Source organism: Oncorhynchus keta, chromosome 35 (genome assembly GCF_023373465.1).
Source record: "Oncorhynchus keta strain PuntledgeMale-10-30-2019 chromosome 35, Oket_V2, whole genome shotgun sequence".
NCBI lineage: Eukaryota > Metazoa > Chordata > Actinopteri > Salmoniformes > Salmonidae > Oncorhynchus > Oncorhynchus keta.
Genome location: NC_068455.1, coordinates 49,481,555 through 49,501,279, shown reverse-complemented (window position 1 = coordinate 49,501,279; position 19,725 = coordinate 49,481,555). Strand labels below are relative to the sequence as shown.

Genomic DNA, 19,725 nt, shown 5'->3' with positions numbered 1-19,725 from the left:
TCCTGACCAACACTAAAACAAAGAAAACACAAATGAACTATGGTCAGACTCCGGCCGCAAAACTTGAACCTATAGGGGAGGGTCTGGGTGGGCATCTGTCCGCGGTGGCGGCTCTGGCGCAGGACGTGGACTCCACAATAGTCTTTGTCCACTTTAGTCTCCTCCTAAGAACGGCGTCCCTCGCCGCCGACCTAGGATTGGCAACCCTACTAAAGGGCCCCACTGGACTAAACAAACTCCTCCGGACCGAGGGGTAGCTCAGGACCGAGGGGCAGCTCAGGACCGAGGGGCAGCTCAGGACCGAGGGGCAGCTCATGCTGGTTGACAGCTTTGGCAGCTTCTGGCTGACTAACATTGAATGAATGGCGGATCTGGCGGATCCTGGCGGATCCTGGCTGACTGGCGGCTCTGGCGGATCCTGGCTGAATGGCGGATCTGGCGGATCCTGGCGGATCCTGGCTGACTGGCGGCTCTGGCGGATCCTGGCTGACTGGCGGATCCTGGCTGGCTGGAGGCTCTGGCGGATCCTGGCGGCTCCTGGCAGACTGGCGGCTCCTGGCAGACTGGCGGCTCTGGCGGCTCCTGGCAGACAGGCGGCAGACTCTAGCAGCTCTGGGCAGGCGGGAGACTCTAGCAGCTCTGGACAGGCGGGAGACTCTAGCAGCTCTGGACAGGCGGGAGACTCTAGCAGCTCTGGACAGGCGGGAGACTCTAGCAGCTCTGGACAGGCGGGAGACTCTAGCAGCTCTGGACAGGCGGGAGACTCTAGCAGCTCTGGACAGGCGGGAGACTCTAGCAGCTCTGGACAGGCGGGAGACTCTAGCAGCTCTGGACAGGCGGGAGACTCTAGCAGCTCTGGACAGGCGGGAGACTCAGGGATACAAAGTTTAATGAAAGCAGGTGCTTCCACACCGGTGTGGTTCCTGAGTTAATTAAGCAATTAACATCCCATCATGCTTAGGGTCATGTATAAAAATGCATTATTTTGTTTATTATTTTGGCTACCATGGCTATGCCCCATTTGATGACAATGCCCCCATCCACAGGTCACAAGTGATCACTGAATGGTTTGATGAACATGAAAACAACGTAAACCATATGCCATGGCCATTTCAGTCATCGAAGAGCCCCACCTGTTTTTAGCCCACCTGTTTAGTTTTTAAAAAATTATAATAATGTGGTGCCTGTTTTGCATGTTATTTTAGCATTAATACGTGTCACATATCAGTTTACAAACAATGTAAAAAAAAATGTTTTAGCCCAGCTCAGTGCTTTCTGTGATGTTGGGGCAGCCAGCGGAAAAAATTAGCATAGAGGTTGGTAATGTTCTCTAGTTGCGCAGTGATTGGCTCAGTGTTCTGTCACTCATGGGGACAATACATCACCACAAAATCAACAGGGAGAGCTCAAAAATTCAAGCCCCTTGGGTGCTGCCATAGAGTTACATTAGAAGAAGGCTCAATGTCATTGGCTACAGATAAAGTGACATCAAATGACGTTATATTTACAGTAGCTTTGATTGGACTGAGCTAGCAAGGTAGCAGTCATCATCATGAATCAAGTTAACAAACTACTGGCAAATTCTTTTCAATCCTTGTAATATGTAGAGAAATTATAGATAAAAGGTATCAATGCTCATCGGCCATTGGATATAAACATTACACAAGTTAGAAATCGCAAATTTAACAATGAGTGGTTTGGAAGAAATCAGTGGCTAACTGCAAGCATTGCAATGCAATCACTAGCCTGCTACTCAGTGGAGTGGATGTGTGGTCCAAGTCTGGGTTTAAGGGTCTTTTTTCCAAGCTTAAAAGGATAAACATTGAAAATTAGCCATGCTGTCAATCCAGCATGACTTCTGCCACTTTCAAAATAACTGGAAACTCGGAACTACTACATCTCAGACTTCAGTGAGTTCAGTGAGTTCGACCTGAACATCACTGAGGTTATGATTTGAGTTCCCAGTTGTCTTGAAAGCACCATAAATCCAGAGAATGCCAGTCTTTGATAACAAAGTTTGATGTCAATCTGTCACTGTACATTTCATTGACGACATCCGTCCTCGCTCTCTCATTAATGACTTAATTGAAATTACGATTGCCTTTTATCCACTCATCGTTCCCTGATGCCATAGTCTGTACATCTCAATTGTCAGTAGAAACCACATTTGTGTAAGCAAGTCAGCCATATCAGCTACATTTTTTTTAAAGTCAGTAAATGAGGCTGAATGAACTGTTTCACTGCTGGACAAGGCTCTGCTGATAGCCAGGTGTAACAGTGGTAAGGTGTAGGGACTGCTATTGGGACTCCGCTGTTGGGACAGTTTTATGAAGGCTGTTCATGGCTCACATCAACACCATCATCGCGGGAAACTCTAGTAAACACTCCAATTCGCATACAGCCCCAACAGATCCACAGATAACGCAATCTCAATCACCGTCCATACTGCCCTTTTCCACCTGGACAAAAGGAACATCTGTGTGAGAATGCTGTTCATTGACTACAGCTCAGTGTTCAACCATAGTACACACAAAGCTCATCACTAAGCTAAGGACCCTGGGACTAAACACCTCCCTCAACAACTGGATCCTGGACTTTCTGACGTGATGCCCCGAGGTGGCAAAGGTAGGCCACAACACATCTGCCACGCTGATCATCAACACGGGGGCCCTTCAGGGGTGCATGCTTAGTCTCCTTCTGTACTCCCTGTTTACCCACAACTGCGTGTCCAAGCAAGACTCCAACACTATCATTAAGTTTGCTGACGACACAACAGTGGTATGCCTGATCACCGACAATGATGAGACAGCCTATAGATAGGAGATTAGAGACCTGGCAGTGTGTTGCCAGGACAACAACCTCTGCCTCAATGTGAGCAAGACAAAGGAGTTGATCGGAAAAGGAGGGCCGAACTAACCCCTATTCACATTGACAGGGCTGTAGTGGAGCGGGTCGAGAGTTTCAATTTCATTGGTGTCCACATCACCAACCAACTATCATGATCCAAACACACCAAGAAAGTTGTGAAGAGGGCACGACAACCCCTTTTCCGCCTCAGGAGACCCCCTTAAGATTTTGGCATGGGTCCCCAGATCCTCAAAAATGTCTACAGCTGCACCATCGAGAGCATCCTGTTCGGTTGCATCACCGCCTGGTATGGCACTACCCCCTTTACAGAGGGTAGTGCATACAGCCCAGTACATCACTGGGGCCAAGCTTCCTGCCATCCATCCATCTAGGCAGTGTCAGAGGAAGGCCCAAAAAATGGTCAAGGACTCCAGTCACCCAAGTATGGCACAGCAAGTGGTACCAGAGTGCCAAGTCTAGGTCGAAAAAGGCTCCTTAACAGCTTCTACCCCCAATGCATAAGACTGCTGAACAATTCATCAAATGGCCACCCGGATTATTTACATTGACCCCCACTTTTATTATATATGCATAGTCACTTTACCGATACCTACATGTAAAAATTACCTTGACTAACCTGTACCCCCGCACATTGACTCGGTACCGGTACCCCCTGTATATATAGCCTCGTTATTGTTATTTTATTGTGTTACTTTTTATTACATTTTTTACTTGAGTTTATTTAGTTGATATTTTCTTCACTTTTTTTCTTGAACTGCATTGTTGGTTAAGGGCTTGTAAGTAAGTATTTCACGGTAAGGTTTTATTCGGCGCATGTGACAAGTAACACATGTTTGTTGCACCGTTAGTCCAAATCATGTATTATTTATTGTTGTGTTGTGTTGTGTAGTGGCTTTCCTGGCATGCATCTACAATTTTTTGTGGAGTTTGCCCCACCAAGATTTACATGCTAAATCGCCACTGGGTATAATGCATCTTTTCTCAAGTGTACTAAGAAGTATGTTCTGTTGTACATTGTCCTTGTTCAAATAAACTTAATCATAATATCAACAAATAATCTTCAATCCATTACATTTTCATCTCTCATAAAAATTAAGAGAACCAATAAATACATTTACTCAATTTACTAAAATGATCTTTCTCAAAAACGTTGTATATTGTCCCATACAATAATGATTATTATTATAGACTAATAAATGTTTTGTTCCCCCAAAACATTTTTGGGGATGAACTTTTTATTTTATTTTTTATATTGGCAATCTCACTGCAATTCCCCCTCGACCCTGACTTTGAATACCTATTTAAACCATAATACACTATGATGTGAATGCGCATCATTTAGCATGCCCTCCTGATGTGATGCTGAGGAGAAGAGGGGTGTACTAAAAATAAAAGGTGCTCACCGAGCACTTTCCCACTCGACCGTACTTCCTGCCGCTCTCCCCCACTGCGTAGATATAGATGTAGTTGTCGTGAGAGCCAATCGCCAGGAAATTTCCATCTAGGAATAGGGACAGGAGATGTAGGTTCGAACAGATAATGTCCCCGACATAAATAAAACGTCCGTATCACAGTCAATCTACATTGAGTGTACAAAACATTAAGAACACCTGCTCTTTCCATGACACCAGGTGAATCCAGGTGAAAGCTATCCTTTATTGAAGTCACTTGTTGAATCCACTTCAATCAGTGTAGATGAAGGGGAGGAGACAGGTTAAATAAGGATGTTTAAACCTTGAGACAGTTGAGATATGGATTGCGATTGTGTGCCACTCCGAGGGTGAAAGTTGCTGGCACAACATGGGCCAGCATCCCTGTGGAATGCTTCCACGCCCTGACGAATTGAAGCTGTTCTTAGGGCAAAAGGAGGTTCAACTCAATATTAGAAAAGGTGTGCCTAATGTTTTGTAGACTCATTTCATTTTTTACTGGATTCACCTGGTCATGGAAATAGTGTTTTATGTGTTTTACATACTCAGTTCATATGGAAGTAGTTTAGTGCCTAAAATACATGTTAAATGTGTTAAATATGTGTAAAAAAAAAAACTAAAAATAAAATATATTTCAGATATAGGAGAGACACTTCAAAACAAAATTAATTTAGATTAGTTTTTTACTGCATGAATCTGTTATTCAATATGTTTCTATGGGCTAAAGTCAAATGAAATGTTTTAGCAAATAGTTTTTTCATATATATTTTGATACCTAAAGGGGTCCTAAAATTCAAAATCAAATAGCTAAATTATTGTTGGTATGAGCATCTTAAAACAATTCCATATGATAGGTTAGTAAAACCCCCGCGGTGAAGAAATGGAGATGAGATTAACAGCGTCAAAAATGTCACAACACGTTCGTTTAATCTATCATCTGATAATGATCCTGACTAAATGACAGCGGTTTTAATTAGAAGATTTGCTACAGAGAGAGACGTAACCTATTATAATCATTTTTATAAGTCATAATAAAGCCTCACGAATGCTTATATATATATTATATATTATATATAGCAATATAAGAGCCTTAAGAACACTTACCCGGTGCAAAGCGTATAACAGACAGCTGTTCATTCCCATCTGTGTGCACTGTGACTAGATCCTTAGAGTCAGTATCCAGCACCAGCCACCTGTATGAGGAAAGTTATCCATCCTCTCATGATTATCCACATCACATCTCTCCTGTAGTTTCACAACACCCTTTTGAGATTTATATTGTAATAAAAAGCACTATACAAACTACATGTGTTATTATTATTACTGGCAGATCTCTATGGCTTTTGTGATTTAATTGTCCTAACAATATTCTCCTCGAGCAGTACTTTCTCACCTGCCGGTCTGCGTTCCTATAGCAACCACTGCTCCAGAGGGATGGAATCCAGCAGACTGAGCTGCGTCCTGTAAATTAAAGAAACAAAGGATGTCTAATTTCAGTACTGCATCCTTATACATTTTACCGCACCTAAATAACCAGTCTCAGTGAAGATCTATTAGAAGAGAGAGAGACTGAAGCTTTTTGAGAGATTAATAAACACAAAGGATTTAGATAGTACCCTACTCATTTCTCCACTATTATAACCAGGGCAAAAACATAGTTTTTCTAAATCAGATCATGTGGTCAGCAAAAGCTTGTGGTAGCCTGGTCCCAGATATGTTTGTGCTGTATAGCCAACATACTTGGCATGACAGTTTATTTATTGTTATTCTTTTTTATTTAGGGGGTAGATCAGCTTTAATATTGCAGATAGACTGGCTTCCATCAAAGTAACGGTCTGCATCACTTCCAGTCCCCCAAATATTTTTTTTGCAATTATATATACAGTTGAAGTCGGAAGTTTACACATTAGCCGAAAACATTTACACTCCGTTTTTCACAATTCCCGACATTTTACTCATTGTAAAAATTCCCTGTCTTTTGTCAATAAGGATCATCACTTTATTTTAAGAATGTGAAATGTCAGAATAATAGCAGAGAGAATTATTTATTTTAGCTTCTATTTCTTTCATCACATTCCCAGTGGGTCAGAAGTTTACATACACTCAATTAGTATTTGGTAGCATTTCCTGTAAATTGTTTAACTTGGGTAAAACGTTTCTGGTAGCCTTCCACAAGCTTCCCACAATACGTTGGGTGAATTTTGTCCCATTAACGTTGACAGAGCTGGTGTAACTGAGTCAGGTTTGTAGGCCTCCTTGCTCTCACACACATTTTCAGTTCTACTGACAAATGTTCTTTTTGAGGTCAGGGCTTTGTGATGGCCACTCCAATACCTTGACTTTGTTGTCCATAAGCCATTTTGCCACAACTTTGGAAGTATGCTTGGGGTCATTGTCCATTTGGAAGACCCATTTGTGACCAAGCTTTAACTTCCTGACCGATGTCTTGAGATGTTGCTTCAATATATCCACATCATTTTCCGTACTCATGATGCCATCTATTTTGTGAAGTGCACCAGTCCCTCCTGCAGCTCAGATGCTCGATGGTTGAAAGGACTTGATTTACGATTGCATATACAGTGACAGTTGTTGGCTGTACAGCACAAACATATCAGGGAACAAGCTGAGCTTGTGGCCCTTTTACTCATACATTTCATGTTAACTGAGTATAGTAAGAGTTGTCCCCAGGGAGCACTGCCTGCCTGTCTACCTCCATAGTCTTGGTCCAGACAGGCTGGTGCGAGGAGGCGTCCCACAGGCTGACATGCTTGTCGTGGCCACAGGTGAGGAAGTGGGGTTTCCAAGGGTGCACGGCCAACCCCCACAGCTCATCGGTGTGACCCTGGAAGAGTTAGGGAGCATAGTTAGCATCGTTGGCAATCAGTTGCTCGAAAGAGTACTTGCTTAATGTAGTCCCATTCTGTACTTTCCTCTAACTGGGTCCATCTGTTTCCATTAGCATTGATACATGCACCAAACACGCTAGCCAGGAGATGCTGGACATTACTAAATAACCAGCTAATGGGCTTAAAGAATGTCTGAATGAACTGAAATCACCCTAGGTCTGCATGAACTAGAATGTCAGATAATTATACCAGCAGCCATATATATATATATATATGGCTTTGATTTTACCCACTTGTGTGATGGGGGTAAATTCGCCATATAAACTGCCTTGTAGAACATAGTTCCTGGTGGTCCCAATAAGCACACTCTCCATTTTGCCCTCGGCAACAGTGCGGACGGGGCCAAATAACTCAGGAACCTGGGAAAGGTGGGAAAATAAATATTATTGTGGTAAGCTTCCTCCCACCGTAAAGGTGAGGGTTGTTTTCTTTATTTTATCCCATGTTTGATTTTTACAGATGGCTGGGTGGGGGTTACGGAGAAGAGAAATTGTAAAAGAGAACATTGTTTTCCTTGTACAAATAATTGGTACTACTGTTTACATAAATACTTACTGTGTATATGCATTAACCAAAAACCCCATATTTCTGAGAAAGCTAGCATCATCTTTTGCCAGGGTTGCAGTATGCAGAATCAGTCTTCTTTCTAAGCACTTATACTGTAGATGCATTAATAAAAAGTGTACTATAGAAATGGCCAAAATCATGGGACTACTTTTTGGGGTGTATGTACACGATTCCGCATGTGTCTCACCTCAACCGATTGGATCTGCTGGTAGCTCCCATCCCAAGAGAGGAGTTTCCGATCTTTTCCCCCTGACACCAGTGTGCTGTTCCTCAACATACACAGTGCAAAGATGCTCCCCTCGTGTGCACCCTGAATTGCGTGGCTAATTCGATTAGTGCCTGTAAAACAGAGAGAAAGACAAAACACCATTGGAGAAGGCAGAAGATAGCTAGCTGTTTGTTCTATAACACATGGTCAGGAGCGGTTCACTCACAAGACAGGCCTTGTTGTTCTATCCTAGGCATGACCATATTCTGACCCCAGCCACCTGACAACTCTCTCATAATAAAGAGTCTTTTGATGAGCAAAAAAGGGGAAAAACAATGGGCCAGTAACTGAAAGGTCGCTAGTTTGAAGGACCAAGCCAACTAGCTGAAAAATCTGTCTATGTGCCCTTTTTAAAAATATATTTTTAAATTCTGTCAATGTTCCCCCTTGAGCAAGGCACTTAACACCAATTGCTCCTGTAAGTCTATTTGGATAAGAGTGTCTGCTAAATGACTAAAATGTAAATGTAATAAACACAACTGGACAGGGACCTGCATTCTTAGAAAAGGAACCTAAAAAGGGGTTCTTTGGCTGTCCCCATAGGATAACCCTTTGAAGAAGCCTTTTTGGTTCCAGGTAGAACCCTTTTGAGTTTGATGGTTCATTCTATCGAATGACAGTTTTACCTTTTCCCCACACCAGTATATTTCCACTTGAGTCCCCAGTTATGGTGTCTCCATTTTCTGAAAAAGTCACACACAAGACAAACTTGGGCTTTTCTTGTTTCTGCAAGGAACATAAATATGGCTTTATTTACTTGGGGGGCAGAGATAAAACAGAGTTGTATTGTCAGAAAACAGACAGAGACAGACGTGCAAGCTTCAATAAACACTACAGAGAAACTAACTACTGAAAACCTGAAAATATGACATACTCTAACATTGGGTGAAGAACTAAAGAGCAAAAGCAACACAGCCTCGACATTGAATTTAGATAAAACTTTCTGCAAAATGACATAAATTATATTGATTTTGGCAAATACATTTCCTCTAAAACTCAAATAATCAAGCAAGTGAACATGAGGCAGTATAAATGAGAAATCTCATGTCATACCTCAAACAAGCCTTGCTTCTTGGTAAGGGTACCCCTCTCCAGTGTCCAGAAGTAGAGGTGTGACTTCCCACTCGTGACTATAATGTTGGTGTCAGTGGGGTGGAAGTCGGCAGCGAACACTGCCTCGTTGGAACACTGTAATGGGACAGAAAAAATTATCGTTACACTTGTCAAACGTTTATGAGGATCAATAGAGCAACTCCAAAGCCAGGTAAGCTTTCCTGAGACCTGAAGACTTGTGTTGAACCCCGAGCTAATGCCTAGGCTTCAGTTTAGAGGGCTAACAAAGTCTTGATGCGCACAGGTTCAAACCCCAGTCGGACACATAGACACTCACCTTGACATCAGCTAGTCTTTCCTCTCTCTGCCAGTCCCACACAGAGAGCACATGGTCATTGGAGTCGTCTACTACACACAGCGTGTTGCCTCCATTCTAGACAGACCAACAGAGATGGATCAGCCCTGTCCTCAGTTATTTAGCAAAGCTTTTCTGACCAGTAAAGGCAAACTCAAAATCTGGTTCACATATGAGATATGATATGTATTCAGTTTTTTTTGTTGCCAAGATCCATTGCTTACCGACTTGGAGAAGGCAAGACAAACCAGGGCGCGGTCAAAGAAACCTGTCCCCAGAATGTGGAGGGTGTTGAGGCTCACAGAGTCCCAAACCCGCACATGAGGAGCCAACTGCTGTCAGTACACACACACGTACACACACACATTATTTCTTATTATTAAATAAGTGAACTGTTCATAGGTTCAAAGTTATTTGAGGGTGAGAGGTCACTTACTTTGCCTTCAGAAGAGGTGCCTGCCACCTGTCCCGTTGCTATGGTGATTTTATCAGGATGGACAGCCAGACTATAGAACACAAACAGAGGAACAGAGAGACGGCAAACACTTTGAACATCTGAAGGTCGATTTGAACAATGATTAAAAACCACAGAGACCTCAAAGCATATCAAAGAGAAGTGTTTTGTGTAGTCTGAAACTATGAGTTGCTAATATATCAAATAAAATAAAATGTATTTATATAGCCCTTCGTACATCAGCTGATATCTCAAAGTGCTGTACAGAGACCCAGCCTAAAACCCCAAACAGCAAGCAATGCAGGTGTTGAAGCACGTATCATATATATCATAGATGTTGTTCTAGTCTGTCAGACTGAAGCTTATGGGATTCAGTTACAGTAGCCTAAGTCATGTGTGATTGATTCTTACTAATGTTGACAAGACTATCAGCTTCCGATAGAAGGGCACAACAGAAGGGCACTATGCCTTACAGAAATAAGTGAAAGTCAAGATTATCTGTACGACAGTGAAAAAGCAGCTAACATTTTTCTATGCCCAGGCTTGACTCAACTCTAATTATTCATAATGAGCATGACCCCAGGGCGACCCCTCGAGTTTCAGCTTATTATATTATGGACCACCCTTTTCTGTCTGAGATAATTACCTGGCCAACGCTATCACTGAGGACAAAGCAGCTGCAAACCAGCCACCTGCTTACCCTAGCCTGCCTAATGGTGAAGGGGTTATTCCATGGGACTGTACGAGAAAACTGATTAAAGCAGTGGTGTCACGGTAGCTCTGTCTGTACTGAAATAGCGAGGATTTTATATCAAAGGTAGTGTGACACAGTTGTGCAACAAGGTGGGTTGCAAAGCCCTTCCAACTTTGGATGCCAGAAACATACTGTAGATTTAAAAAAAAATATTTGCTTAATAAATTACTCGACTGTACTGTTGGTCTGAAAATACATGGATGATGGTGAAAATGATTTATACTGTAGCTAGGTGAATTAGGGCAGTGTTTGATGAGTACTGTCACGACTTCCGCCAAAGTCAAAGACATCGGCGATGTCATCTACAAAATAGCTTCCAACACTCTACTCAGCAAACTGGATGCAGTTTATCACAGTGCCATCCGTTTGGTCGCTAAAGCACCTTATACCACCCACCACTGCGACCTGTATGCTCTAGTCGGCTGGCCCTCGCTACATATTCGTCGCCAGACCCACTGGCTCTAGGTCATCTACAAGTCCATGCTAGGTAAAGCTCCGCCTTATCTCAATTCACTGCTCACGATGGCAACACCCACCCGTAGCACGCGCTCCAGCAGGGGTATCTCTCTGATCATCCCTAAAGCCAACACCTCATTTGGCCGCCTTTCGTTCCAGTTCTCTGCTGCCTGTGACTGGAACGAATTGCAAAAATCGCTGAAGTTGGAGACTTTTATCTCCCTCACCAACTTCAAATATCTGCTATCTGAGCAGCTAACCAATCGCTGCAGCTGTACATAGTCAATCGGTAAATAGCCCACCCATTTTTACCTACCTCATCCCCATACTGTTTTTATTTATTTACTTTTCTGCTCTTTTGCACACCAATATCTCTACCTGTACATGACCAGCTGATCATTTATCACTACAGTGTTAATCTGCAAAAGTGTAATTATTCACCTACCTCCTCATGCCTTTTGCACACAATATATATAGACTCTCTTTTTTTTCTACTGTGTTATCGACTTGTTAATTGTTTACTCCATGTGTAACTCTGTGTTGTCTGTTCACACTGCTATGCTTTATCTTGGCCAGGTCGCAGTTGCAAATGAGAACTTGTTCTCAACTAGCCTACCTGGTTAAATAAAGGTGAAATAAAAATAAATAAATAAAAAAGTCGGTCCATCTCCTTGTTCGGGCGACGTTTGGCAGTCGACGTCACCGGCTTTCTTGCCACCGCAGATCCACTTTTCATTTTCCATTTGTTCTGCCTTTGTCTTATCACACCTGGCTTCACTTAATCAATTACTTGTTTATTATTTAACCCCTTGTTCTACATGTTGTATTTGTGAGTGATTGTTTGTTGTATTGAGGTCCGCATTGTGTGGCCATGTATATTACTTGTTATGTTTGAATTCTTGAGTAAAGTATTTTATTACTCATATCTGCTGTCCTGCACCTGAATCATCTCACCAGCTACACACAGACGCCTTTACAAGTACAGTGTACATATTAGGACAGCATCACACGTACAGCTCAGGTCAAAATTCTTTCATAGACAAAGGTTGTACAGTACAGGAGAAATAAAGTGTTGTCACATTCTGTTTCTTCTCACCACTTGATGTCATCAGTGTGCCCGGTGTAGTGTCTCTGGAGCTGCTCGTCCACGTTGTACAGCACCACAACAGATGCAATGAAGTAGACCGTCTCTCCCGTGGGTAGCAGGTACAGGTTAGAGCGACAGTCACGTCCTCTGTACCCATAACTGGGCATCTTGGTCAAGATCCACATAACTTCAATAGGACATCAATGTTAGCCTACATATTAACTTCTTAAGGTATAGGGGGCAGCATTTCCACTTTTGGATAAATAGCGTGCCCAATTTCAACTTCCTGCTTCTCATACCAAGAATATAAGATATGCATATTATTAATAGAAAATACTGAAGTTTCTAAAACTGTTTGAATCATTTCTGTGAGTATAACAGAACTTATGTTGCAGGCAAACCCAGAGGACTAACCATTCAGAATTTTTTTCTCTGTCTGTTCAGTGAGGTCTCATTGGGAAACTGTATTTCTTACGCACTTGTTTGCAGTTCCTACAGCTTCCACTGGATGTCACCAGTCTTTGGAATTTGGTTGAGGTTATTCCTTTGTGCAATGATTAAGTACGGCCATCTAGGAACTGGGTAACACTGTTGAGAGTTGCGCAAGACTTGAAAAGTAGGGTTAGTTTGTTGTCTTCCTGTTTTGAACACAGATAGACCCGTCTTCAATTTGAACGATTATTAACGTTTAAAAATACCTAAAGTTGTATTACAAAAGTAGTTTGAAATGTTTTGTCAAAGTTTACAGGTAACCTTTGAAATATTTTGTAGTGACGTTGCGCAAACTGAAAGCTGTTTTTTTATGGATCAAACGTGCCAAATAAATTGACATTTTGGATATATATGGACGGAATGAATCGAAACAAAAGGACCAATTGTGATGTTTATGGGACATATTGGAGTGCCAATAAAAGAAGCAAGTCCAAGGTATAAATCATTTATACAGACATCATTCAAACAGTTTTAGAAACTTCAGAGTGTTTTCTATCCAATACTAATAATAATATGCATATATTAGCATCTGGGACAGAGTAGGAGGCAGTTCACTCTGGGCACGCTATTCATCCAAAAGTGAAAATGCTGCCCCCTATCCCAAAAAGGTTAACAGAAAGCCGGTGTTGAGAGGCTTGCACTGGATGCAATGAAGTAGACCGTCTCTCCCGTGGGTAGCAGGTACAGGTTAAAATGGTTAAAAATGATCACATTTTTGGATTCTAGTCAAGATTCTAGCAGCCGTATTTAGCACTTTTTATTTATTTTTTTATCTTTATTTAACCAGGCAAGTCAGTTAAGAACATATTCTTATGTTCAATGACGGCCTGGGAACACTGCCTGTTCAGGGGCAGAAAGACAGATTTGTACCTTGTCAGCTCGGGGGTTTGAACTCGCAACCTTCCGGTTACTAGTCCAACGCTCTAACCACTAGGCTACGCTGCCACCCCTAACTGAAATTTATTTAGTAGTTTTTTCAGGTAGCCAAGTAGTCTAACCTAGAAGTGACAAAAGCATTGATTAATTTTTCTGGATAATTTTTGGACAAAAAGTTTCTGATTTTTACAAGGTTTCAAAGATGGAAGAAAGCTGCCCTTGAAATATACTTAATATGTTCGTCAAAAGAGAGATCAGGGTCCAGAGTAACGCCAAGGTCCTTCACAGTTTTATTTGAGACGACTGTACAACTAGGAGGTCTGTATCACTTTGTGCCAGGCTTTTTTCGCTATACTTGACTATAGTGGGTTGAGTCACTTATGTGCGGTGTAGAAGACCACTGTGGGCTATCAGCCTTGTCTCAGGGTAATAAGTTGGTGATCTGATGATATCCCTCTAGTGGGGTGGGGGCTGTAGTAGGTGGGGTTATATCCCACTTGATTGGCACTGTCTGTGGGTATCGTCGGATGGGGCCACAGTGTCCCCCCCCCGGTCTCAGCCTCCAGAATCTATTCTGCAATAGTCTATGTGCCGGAGGGCTAGGGTCAGTCTGTCCTATCTGGTTTAATTCTCCTGTCTTATCTGTGGCCTGTGTGAACTTAAATATACACCCTCTAATTCTCCCATCTCTCTCTCCCTCTCTCCCCTCCCGGAGGACCGGAGCCCTAGGACCATTCCTCAGCAGTACCTGTCTATCCCCATCCCCAGTCCACCTGGTCGTGTTGCTGATCCAGTTTCTGTTGTTTTGCCCGTGGCTATGAAACCCTGACCTGTTTACTGGACGTGCTACCTTGTCGTGCTGCTGCTCCAGTTTCAACTTTTCTGCTTGCGGCTATGGAACCCTGGCCTGTTCACTAGATGTGCTACCTTGTCCCGGACTTGCTGTTTTGGACCCTCTCTCTCTCTCTCTCTCTCTCTCTCTCTCTCTCTCTCTCTCTCTCTCTCTCTCTCTCTCTCTCTCTCTCTCTCTCTCTCTTTCTCTCTCTCTCTCTCCCTCTTTTCCGCACCCGCTGAAACTTGTTGCACCCTCTACAACTACTGTGATTATTGTTTTACCCTGCTGGTCATCTATGAACGTTTGAACATCTTGATGAAAGATTTGGTCTTAATGGCCATGTACTCTTATAATCTCCACCCGGCACAGCCAGAAGAGATTTGGCCACCCATAGCCTGGCCACCCATAGCCTGGTTTCTCGCTAGGTTTCTTCCTAGGTTCCTGCCTTTCTAGAGAGTTTTTCCTAGCCACCGTGCTTCTACATCGGCATTGCTTGCTGTTTAGTTTTAGGCTGGGTTTCTGTATAAGCACCTGGGGACATCTGCTTATGTAAGAAGGGCTTTATAAATACATTTGATTGATTCCATTTTATTGATTAGGGAAAAAGATTTATTGGAACATCCAGATGTGACTTTCACACCTGTGCAATAGAATACAATATGAATATAACTTTGGCAAATGTGTAACCTCACAATACATAGGGGGATACAGCTTGCGAGTCATAATACATCTCTCTCCTGAAAGCATGGACTTTCATGCATAACTCAAATGTTGTAATGCCACGTAAACAAACAGTTTCTTATCTATTGAAATATACACCTAACTGTCTGAAAAGTACTGAACCTACAACAGTGAAAAAAGGATACACCCAGTCCAATTTGAGCTTTATGTTTGGCAGGTCCGATTTGGCTTCCAGGCAGTAGGTCTCCACAAGGTCTTTGGGCATGTACATGGTGATGGGTCGTCCCTTCAAATACATTTTCACATACCCTTCCTCTAAAAAAAGCAACAGACATTTTCAGTGGACAATTTGTCATGACTCATTGGTAACAAGGAAGGAGTGTTTGTGATGGTGAGAACAGTGTATGAGAGGAGTGAAAATGAAAGTGTGGTTCCGAGACTAATGCTTGAGAGGAAGATGCAAAGAGAAAGAAAGTATCAACAGTTATGGTTATGAGATGTTGATGTACAACACTTTTTTTTGTTGCAAAGGAGTGAATTAATTTAGTAAGGAAAAGTATAGATTAGCAAACACAGAGATGGATGGGCTTTTGATTCCCTTTTATTAGTAATTTCAAATACATTCAGACAATAACAATGAATGGTGCAAAATGAAAAGCAGGCAGTTTGCATTGTTATGTAGCATTATAGCATTTGTTTAATGTACAGTACAACACACAAGTAAACAAAAGAAAACAACGCAAGCAAAAACATAGGCTTATGGTGCCACAGCAGGGGAATGAAAAACAAAATCTGAACAAACCAACCAGAGGACACACAAATAAGAGTCAAATCCTTGTCAATGTGTGACCAAAAACCACAAGAAATATGGAAAAAAACACACAACAAATAAACTGAAATATGACAGTCATGAGAGGAATGGTTTTTGAAGTCCATTTTTACATCCACAGTTACCACAGAACCTCTTTCAACCTAATTCCAAATGCTGGTATAGGCCTAGCTTAGTAACAGATTTGGAAGTACTGGCTGGGGGACTTGATGGGGCTCCTATAGCTTGGCTTGTCTAAGGGGGAGTAGGGGGTGTAGGACGACTGGCTGACTGACTTTCTCAGGGGGAGCGCAAACGTTGGGGTCTTCCTGACTCCATTGGACCTGACAGACTTGTCAGATGCGCTCTTGGAGTCAGGCGCAGTGGGGGGAGCGGAGAAGGGGCCAGATACGGCTGCTGCGGTGGATTTGGGCGCCTCAGCAGTTCCGGTCCTTTTTGACGGATGGGCCAGATATATCTGCACGGTTACTAGGTAGGTGAGGTGGTAGAATTGGAGAGGGGCCAGAAGGAATGGGTAGGAGGGGTTGGTAGAATATATCCAAGTTAGATGTGATCGACAACTGGCTGCTATGCTACAATGGACGACCACAAAACACGGGACTGGTACAAGACACGTTTCAGTATCTACTGGGTAACAACCGCAGGTGGGCTAAATTACTGGGGCTCTCACTCGTTAAGTCAAGTTTGAGACTTTTACAAAAAGAGTGCATCAGTAGCTCAACATATAACTATTGTCTATGATAAATCTGACATAATGAAGTGACTCTTTTGGTATACTTTTGCTGGCATCAAGGTGAATTACATGAATTATTTAAATATGTTCACTTCACTTGACCCAGCATTTACCATGGACCTGCCATTTCTTTTCTTTTTAAAAATGTATTTTTCCACTGTGAAAGATGACAGCCTGGCTAAAGGACCATGAGTTTCACAACACTCTGCTTCCAAACATGTCTCTTTCTCAAATCATCTTTCTTTAGCCAAGCTTATGGAAATGACCCGCAAGCTGTGTATCAAAAACCCATACTGAAAGCCATGCAAGAGATGGCTAAAGATTTCAAAAGCTATAAAGTAAAGACTTCGGCTGGTAATGCAAACAGCCCTTTTGAAGATACATTATACAAGCACAATAAAATTGGCTCGTTGTGCTCTGAAAAGGGTCTCTTAGAAGATCAGTGTGCACTGCAGGAAATATTTGGTGGGGTTTCTATGGTGACAAGGACAAAAGAGCGCTGCATGGCTGTGAGCAAACACATCTAGAAAGTGGCAATTCCACAATACGTTTGACAGCTAGTGTAACAGCAGCACTGTAATCAACCACACACAGTTCAAACTCTCAGTGTGTTAGAGAGTGTTTATTAGTCCACTGTTGGCTGACATATTGGGAAGGGCTACTATCACACTCACTGTCAACCCAACCCTACCCCTACCATGGGGCAGCTCTCTGTGAATTGGGCCTATGAATCACTAAGGCAAAAGCAAGAGTCAGTAGCCTTTATTATACATTCTCGCATGAGAAAAGAACAATAGCTGGTAGTCTAACTCTAATAGCAGCAGATATGTGCAATGTAATATCTGGCCGACTATGCCACATTGCGGCATGGTGAGATTTTAGGCACCAGACAATATCCTTGGGCGCAATTCCCATGATGGTGGGATAGTCTGTCGGGAAAAACCCCTCCATGCCACATATGGCTAATTTATGTGTATTTTAACGCTTTCTTCTAAGGCCTTAGGAGAACACAATGTCCAGAGAGCTGCTAAGGTAAGGGGGCTTGAGGACCAAGGCCTACCTTTGCAGTGTGTCACTCGTCGCATCCCTAGTGATTTCACAGAGAAGGGGACAGAAGGACCAGGTGAGGTTTTGCATTGGTTCCTGACCTGGACTTACTCATCATTGTAATTTTTTCCATTACATTTTTTGTGTCACCTCCGTTTTATGCCAGCACCATGTCTCAGTCTCTTCTTGGCAACACTTAGGCTATTGTGCTTAAGGTAATTTCTGTATCTATCTATGTATCGATCTAGCTATCAATCTGATCTACCAGTCTGAACAGGAGCAGCTAATGATTTCCCATAGGCTAAGCATGTACTGTTTGTGTCCCTTGTTTGTTTCTTTAAGGATTATTGGAAGATCAGCTTATGATGGGCTATAGAGAGATTCTAAAAAACAGTAAACAATTTCACATATTCTTTGGGAGTACTATTTAGGTATCATCTCAATTGCTGTTATGTCTAATCAGTTATTTACATTGACTGAATGACTTCTCTTTAGAGTTGAACGTTCATGACACTATCCTGGGACTATGCTGGTTTGATCAGGTTATTATAGGACAATAATTCATTTAAATCTTCAACAAGACTACATTAATCGTGGTTCCAGTACATTTTCTCTGCTTATCAGCATTCAAGCCAAAGTAACCCCGAGCCAAAGTAAGGTTCAGAGGGGTGATGATCTATCAGGGAGAATTAAACCAGGTAAATCAGCCTAATGGGTTACAGCAGTCTAATTTGCCCAGCGATCAATACCATTCTGGAGACGCTTCTTTCTCATCACAATTAATCTTATCTCGTGGTGTTTATTGTTACTACTGCAGTATACACACTCATACAGTAAAATAAATAAATATCACATGTGCATGACTCCTGTTATGGAAAGGAAAAAGGAAATCATAGATGACAATGGAGGTTGAAATACTTCATAAGAACTTATGGGAGGATGGAAGTGGTTATGGAGGGATGATTATTGGTTGAAGGATGAACATTTTCAATACGTTACAAGACAAATGTCACCACTATACATCACAGCACATCACGGAACATCCTTGAGTGGTACTCCGTGAGCTAGGAATTGACCAAGTGGGCAAAAGTGGTTTAAATGATTTCATTACCACATCATTATAACCAAAAATGATGTGACAAAGACATCATTGCAACCAGTTTTGCCTGCTGGGACACAGGCCCTGGCTTTAGCCTGGCTTTAACCTGTAACATACCTTGTATTTATTTTGCACGTCTGACAAACAATGCTGACAAAGTGTATGAATCCAACGATTTAACCGAACAATGGCTCAAATGGTCAGTTGATAACATCTATCATATCTATCATATGTCTGTAGATCATGCAAAACAAAAGCAAGGACATTTTCAAGGGTTATGTGACGGTATGTCTCTCAAATCTTTAAATCTCTAATTTACAGGGAGCAACTGAGTGCATGGCATCACTGATATAGTTGACTCTTACCTGCATTGAAAACGGGCTCCTTAAGTTTGCTGCGGAGTGAGTAAAAAAAAAAAATTGTCAACACTGAACCAGGCATTGCGCCAGATAGGTTTAATAAAGTGCAGATAAAGTATTTTGAAAGAAAACAAACACTACTTAATCCCAGGGTCATGTGCAGTAGGGTGCCATTAAACCCCTACAACTCATCCAGAACGCCGCAGCCCGTCTGGTGTTCAACCTTCCCAAGTTCTCTCACGTCACCCCGCTCCTCCGCTCTCTCCACTGGCTTCCAGTTGAAGCTCGCATCTGCTACAAGACCATGGTGCTTGCCTACGGAGCTGTGAGGGGAACGGCACCTCAGTACCTCCAGGCTCTGATCAGGCCCTACACCCAAACAAGGGCACTGCGTTCATCCACCTCTGGCCTGCTCGCCTCCCTACCACTGAGGAAGTACAGTTCCCGCTCAGCCCAGTCAAAACTGTTCGCTGCTCTGGCTCCCCAATGGTGGAACAAACTCCCTCACGACGCCAGGACAGCGGAGTCAATCACCACCTTCCGGAGACACCTGAAACCCCACCTCTTTAAGGAATA

At 42.6% G+C, this 19,725-nt stretch overlaps 1 protein-coding gene across 5 annotated transcripts in view; it reads right to left on the bottom strand.

Moving 5' to 3' along the window:
- LOC118368587 (echinoderm microtubule-associated protein-like 1) overlaps nucleotides 1-19,725 on the bottom strand; it is a 70,389-nt gene that overhangs the window by 10,044 nt on the left and 40,620 nt on the right. For 2 of the 5 annotated variants that reach the window (XM_035752809.2, XM_035752812.2), the window contains 15 exons: nucleotides 19,156-19,184; nucleotides 17,705-17,731; nucleotides 15,268-15,397; nucleotides 12,208-12,357; nucleotides 9,884-9,953; nucleotides 9,672-9,782; nucleotides 9,430-9,525; nucleotides 9,093-9,227; nucleotides 8,666-8,765; nucleotides 7,959-8,110; nucleotides 7,438-7,563; nucleotides 7,009-7,140; nucleotides 5,692-5,759; nucleotides 5,403-5,491; nucleotides 4,272-4,369 (listed from right to left, as the gene is read on the bottom strand). In XM_035752809.2, the coding sequence (XP_035608702.1) occupies nucleotides 4,272-4,369; nucleotides 5,403-5,491; nucleotides 5,692-5,759; nucleotides 7,009-7,140; nucleotides 7,438-7,563; nucleotides 7,959-8,110; nucleotides 8,666-8,765; nucleotides 9,093-9,227; nucleotides 9,430-9,525; nucleotides 9,672-9,782; nucleotides 9,884-9,953; nucleotides 12,208-12,357; nucleotides 15,268-15,397; nucleotides 17,705-17,731; nucleotides 19,156-19,184 (1,513 nt within the window). The remainder of the gene's footprint in view (nucleotides 1-4,271; nucleotides 4,370-5,402; nucleotides 5,492-5,691; nucleotides 5,760-7,008; nucleotides 7,141-7,437; nucleotides 7,564-7,958; nucleotides 8,111-8,665; nucleotides 8,766-9,092; nucleotides 9,228-9,429; nucleotides 9,526-9,671; nucleotides 9,783-9,883; nucleotides 9,954-12,207; nucleotides 12,358-15,267; nucleotides 15,398-17,704; nucleotides 17,732-19,155; nucleotides 19,185-19,725) is intronic. The other 3 variants (XM_035752811.2, XM_035752813.2, XM_035752810.2) reach the window with 2 other exon arrangements.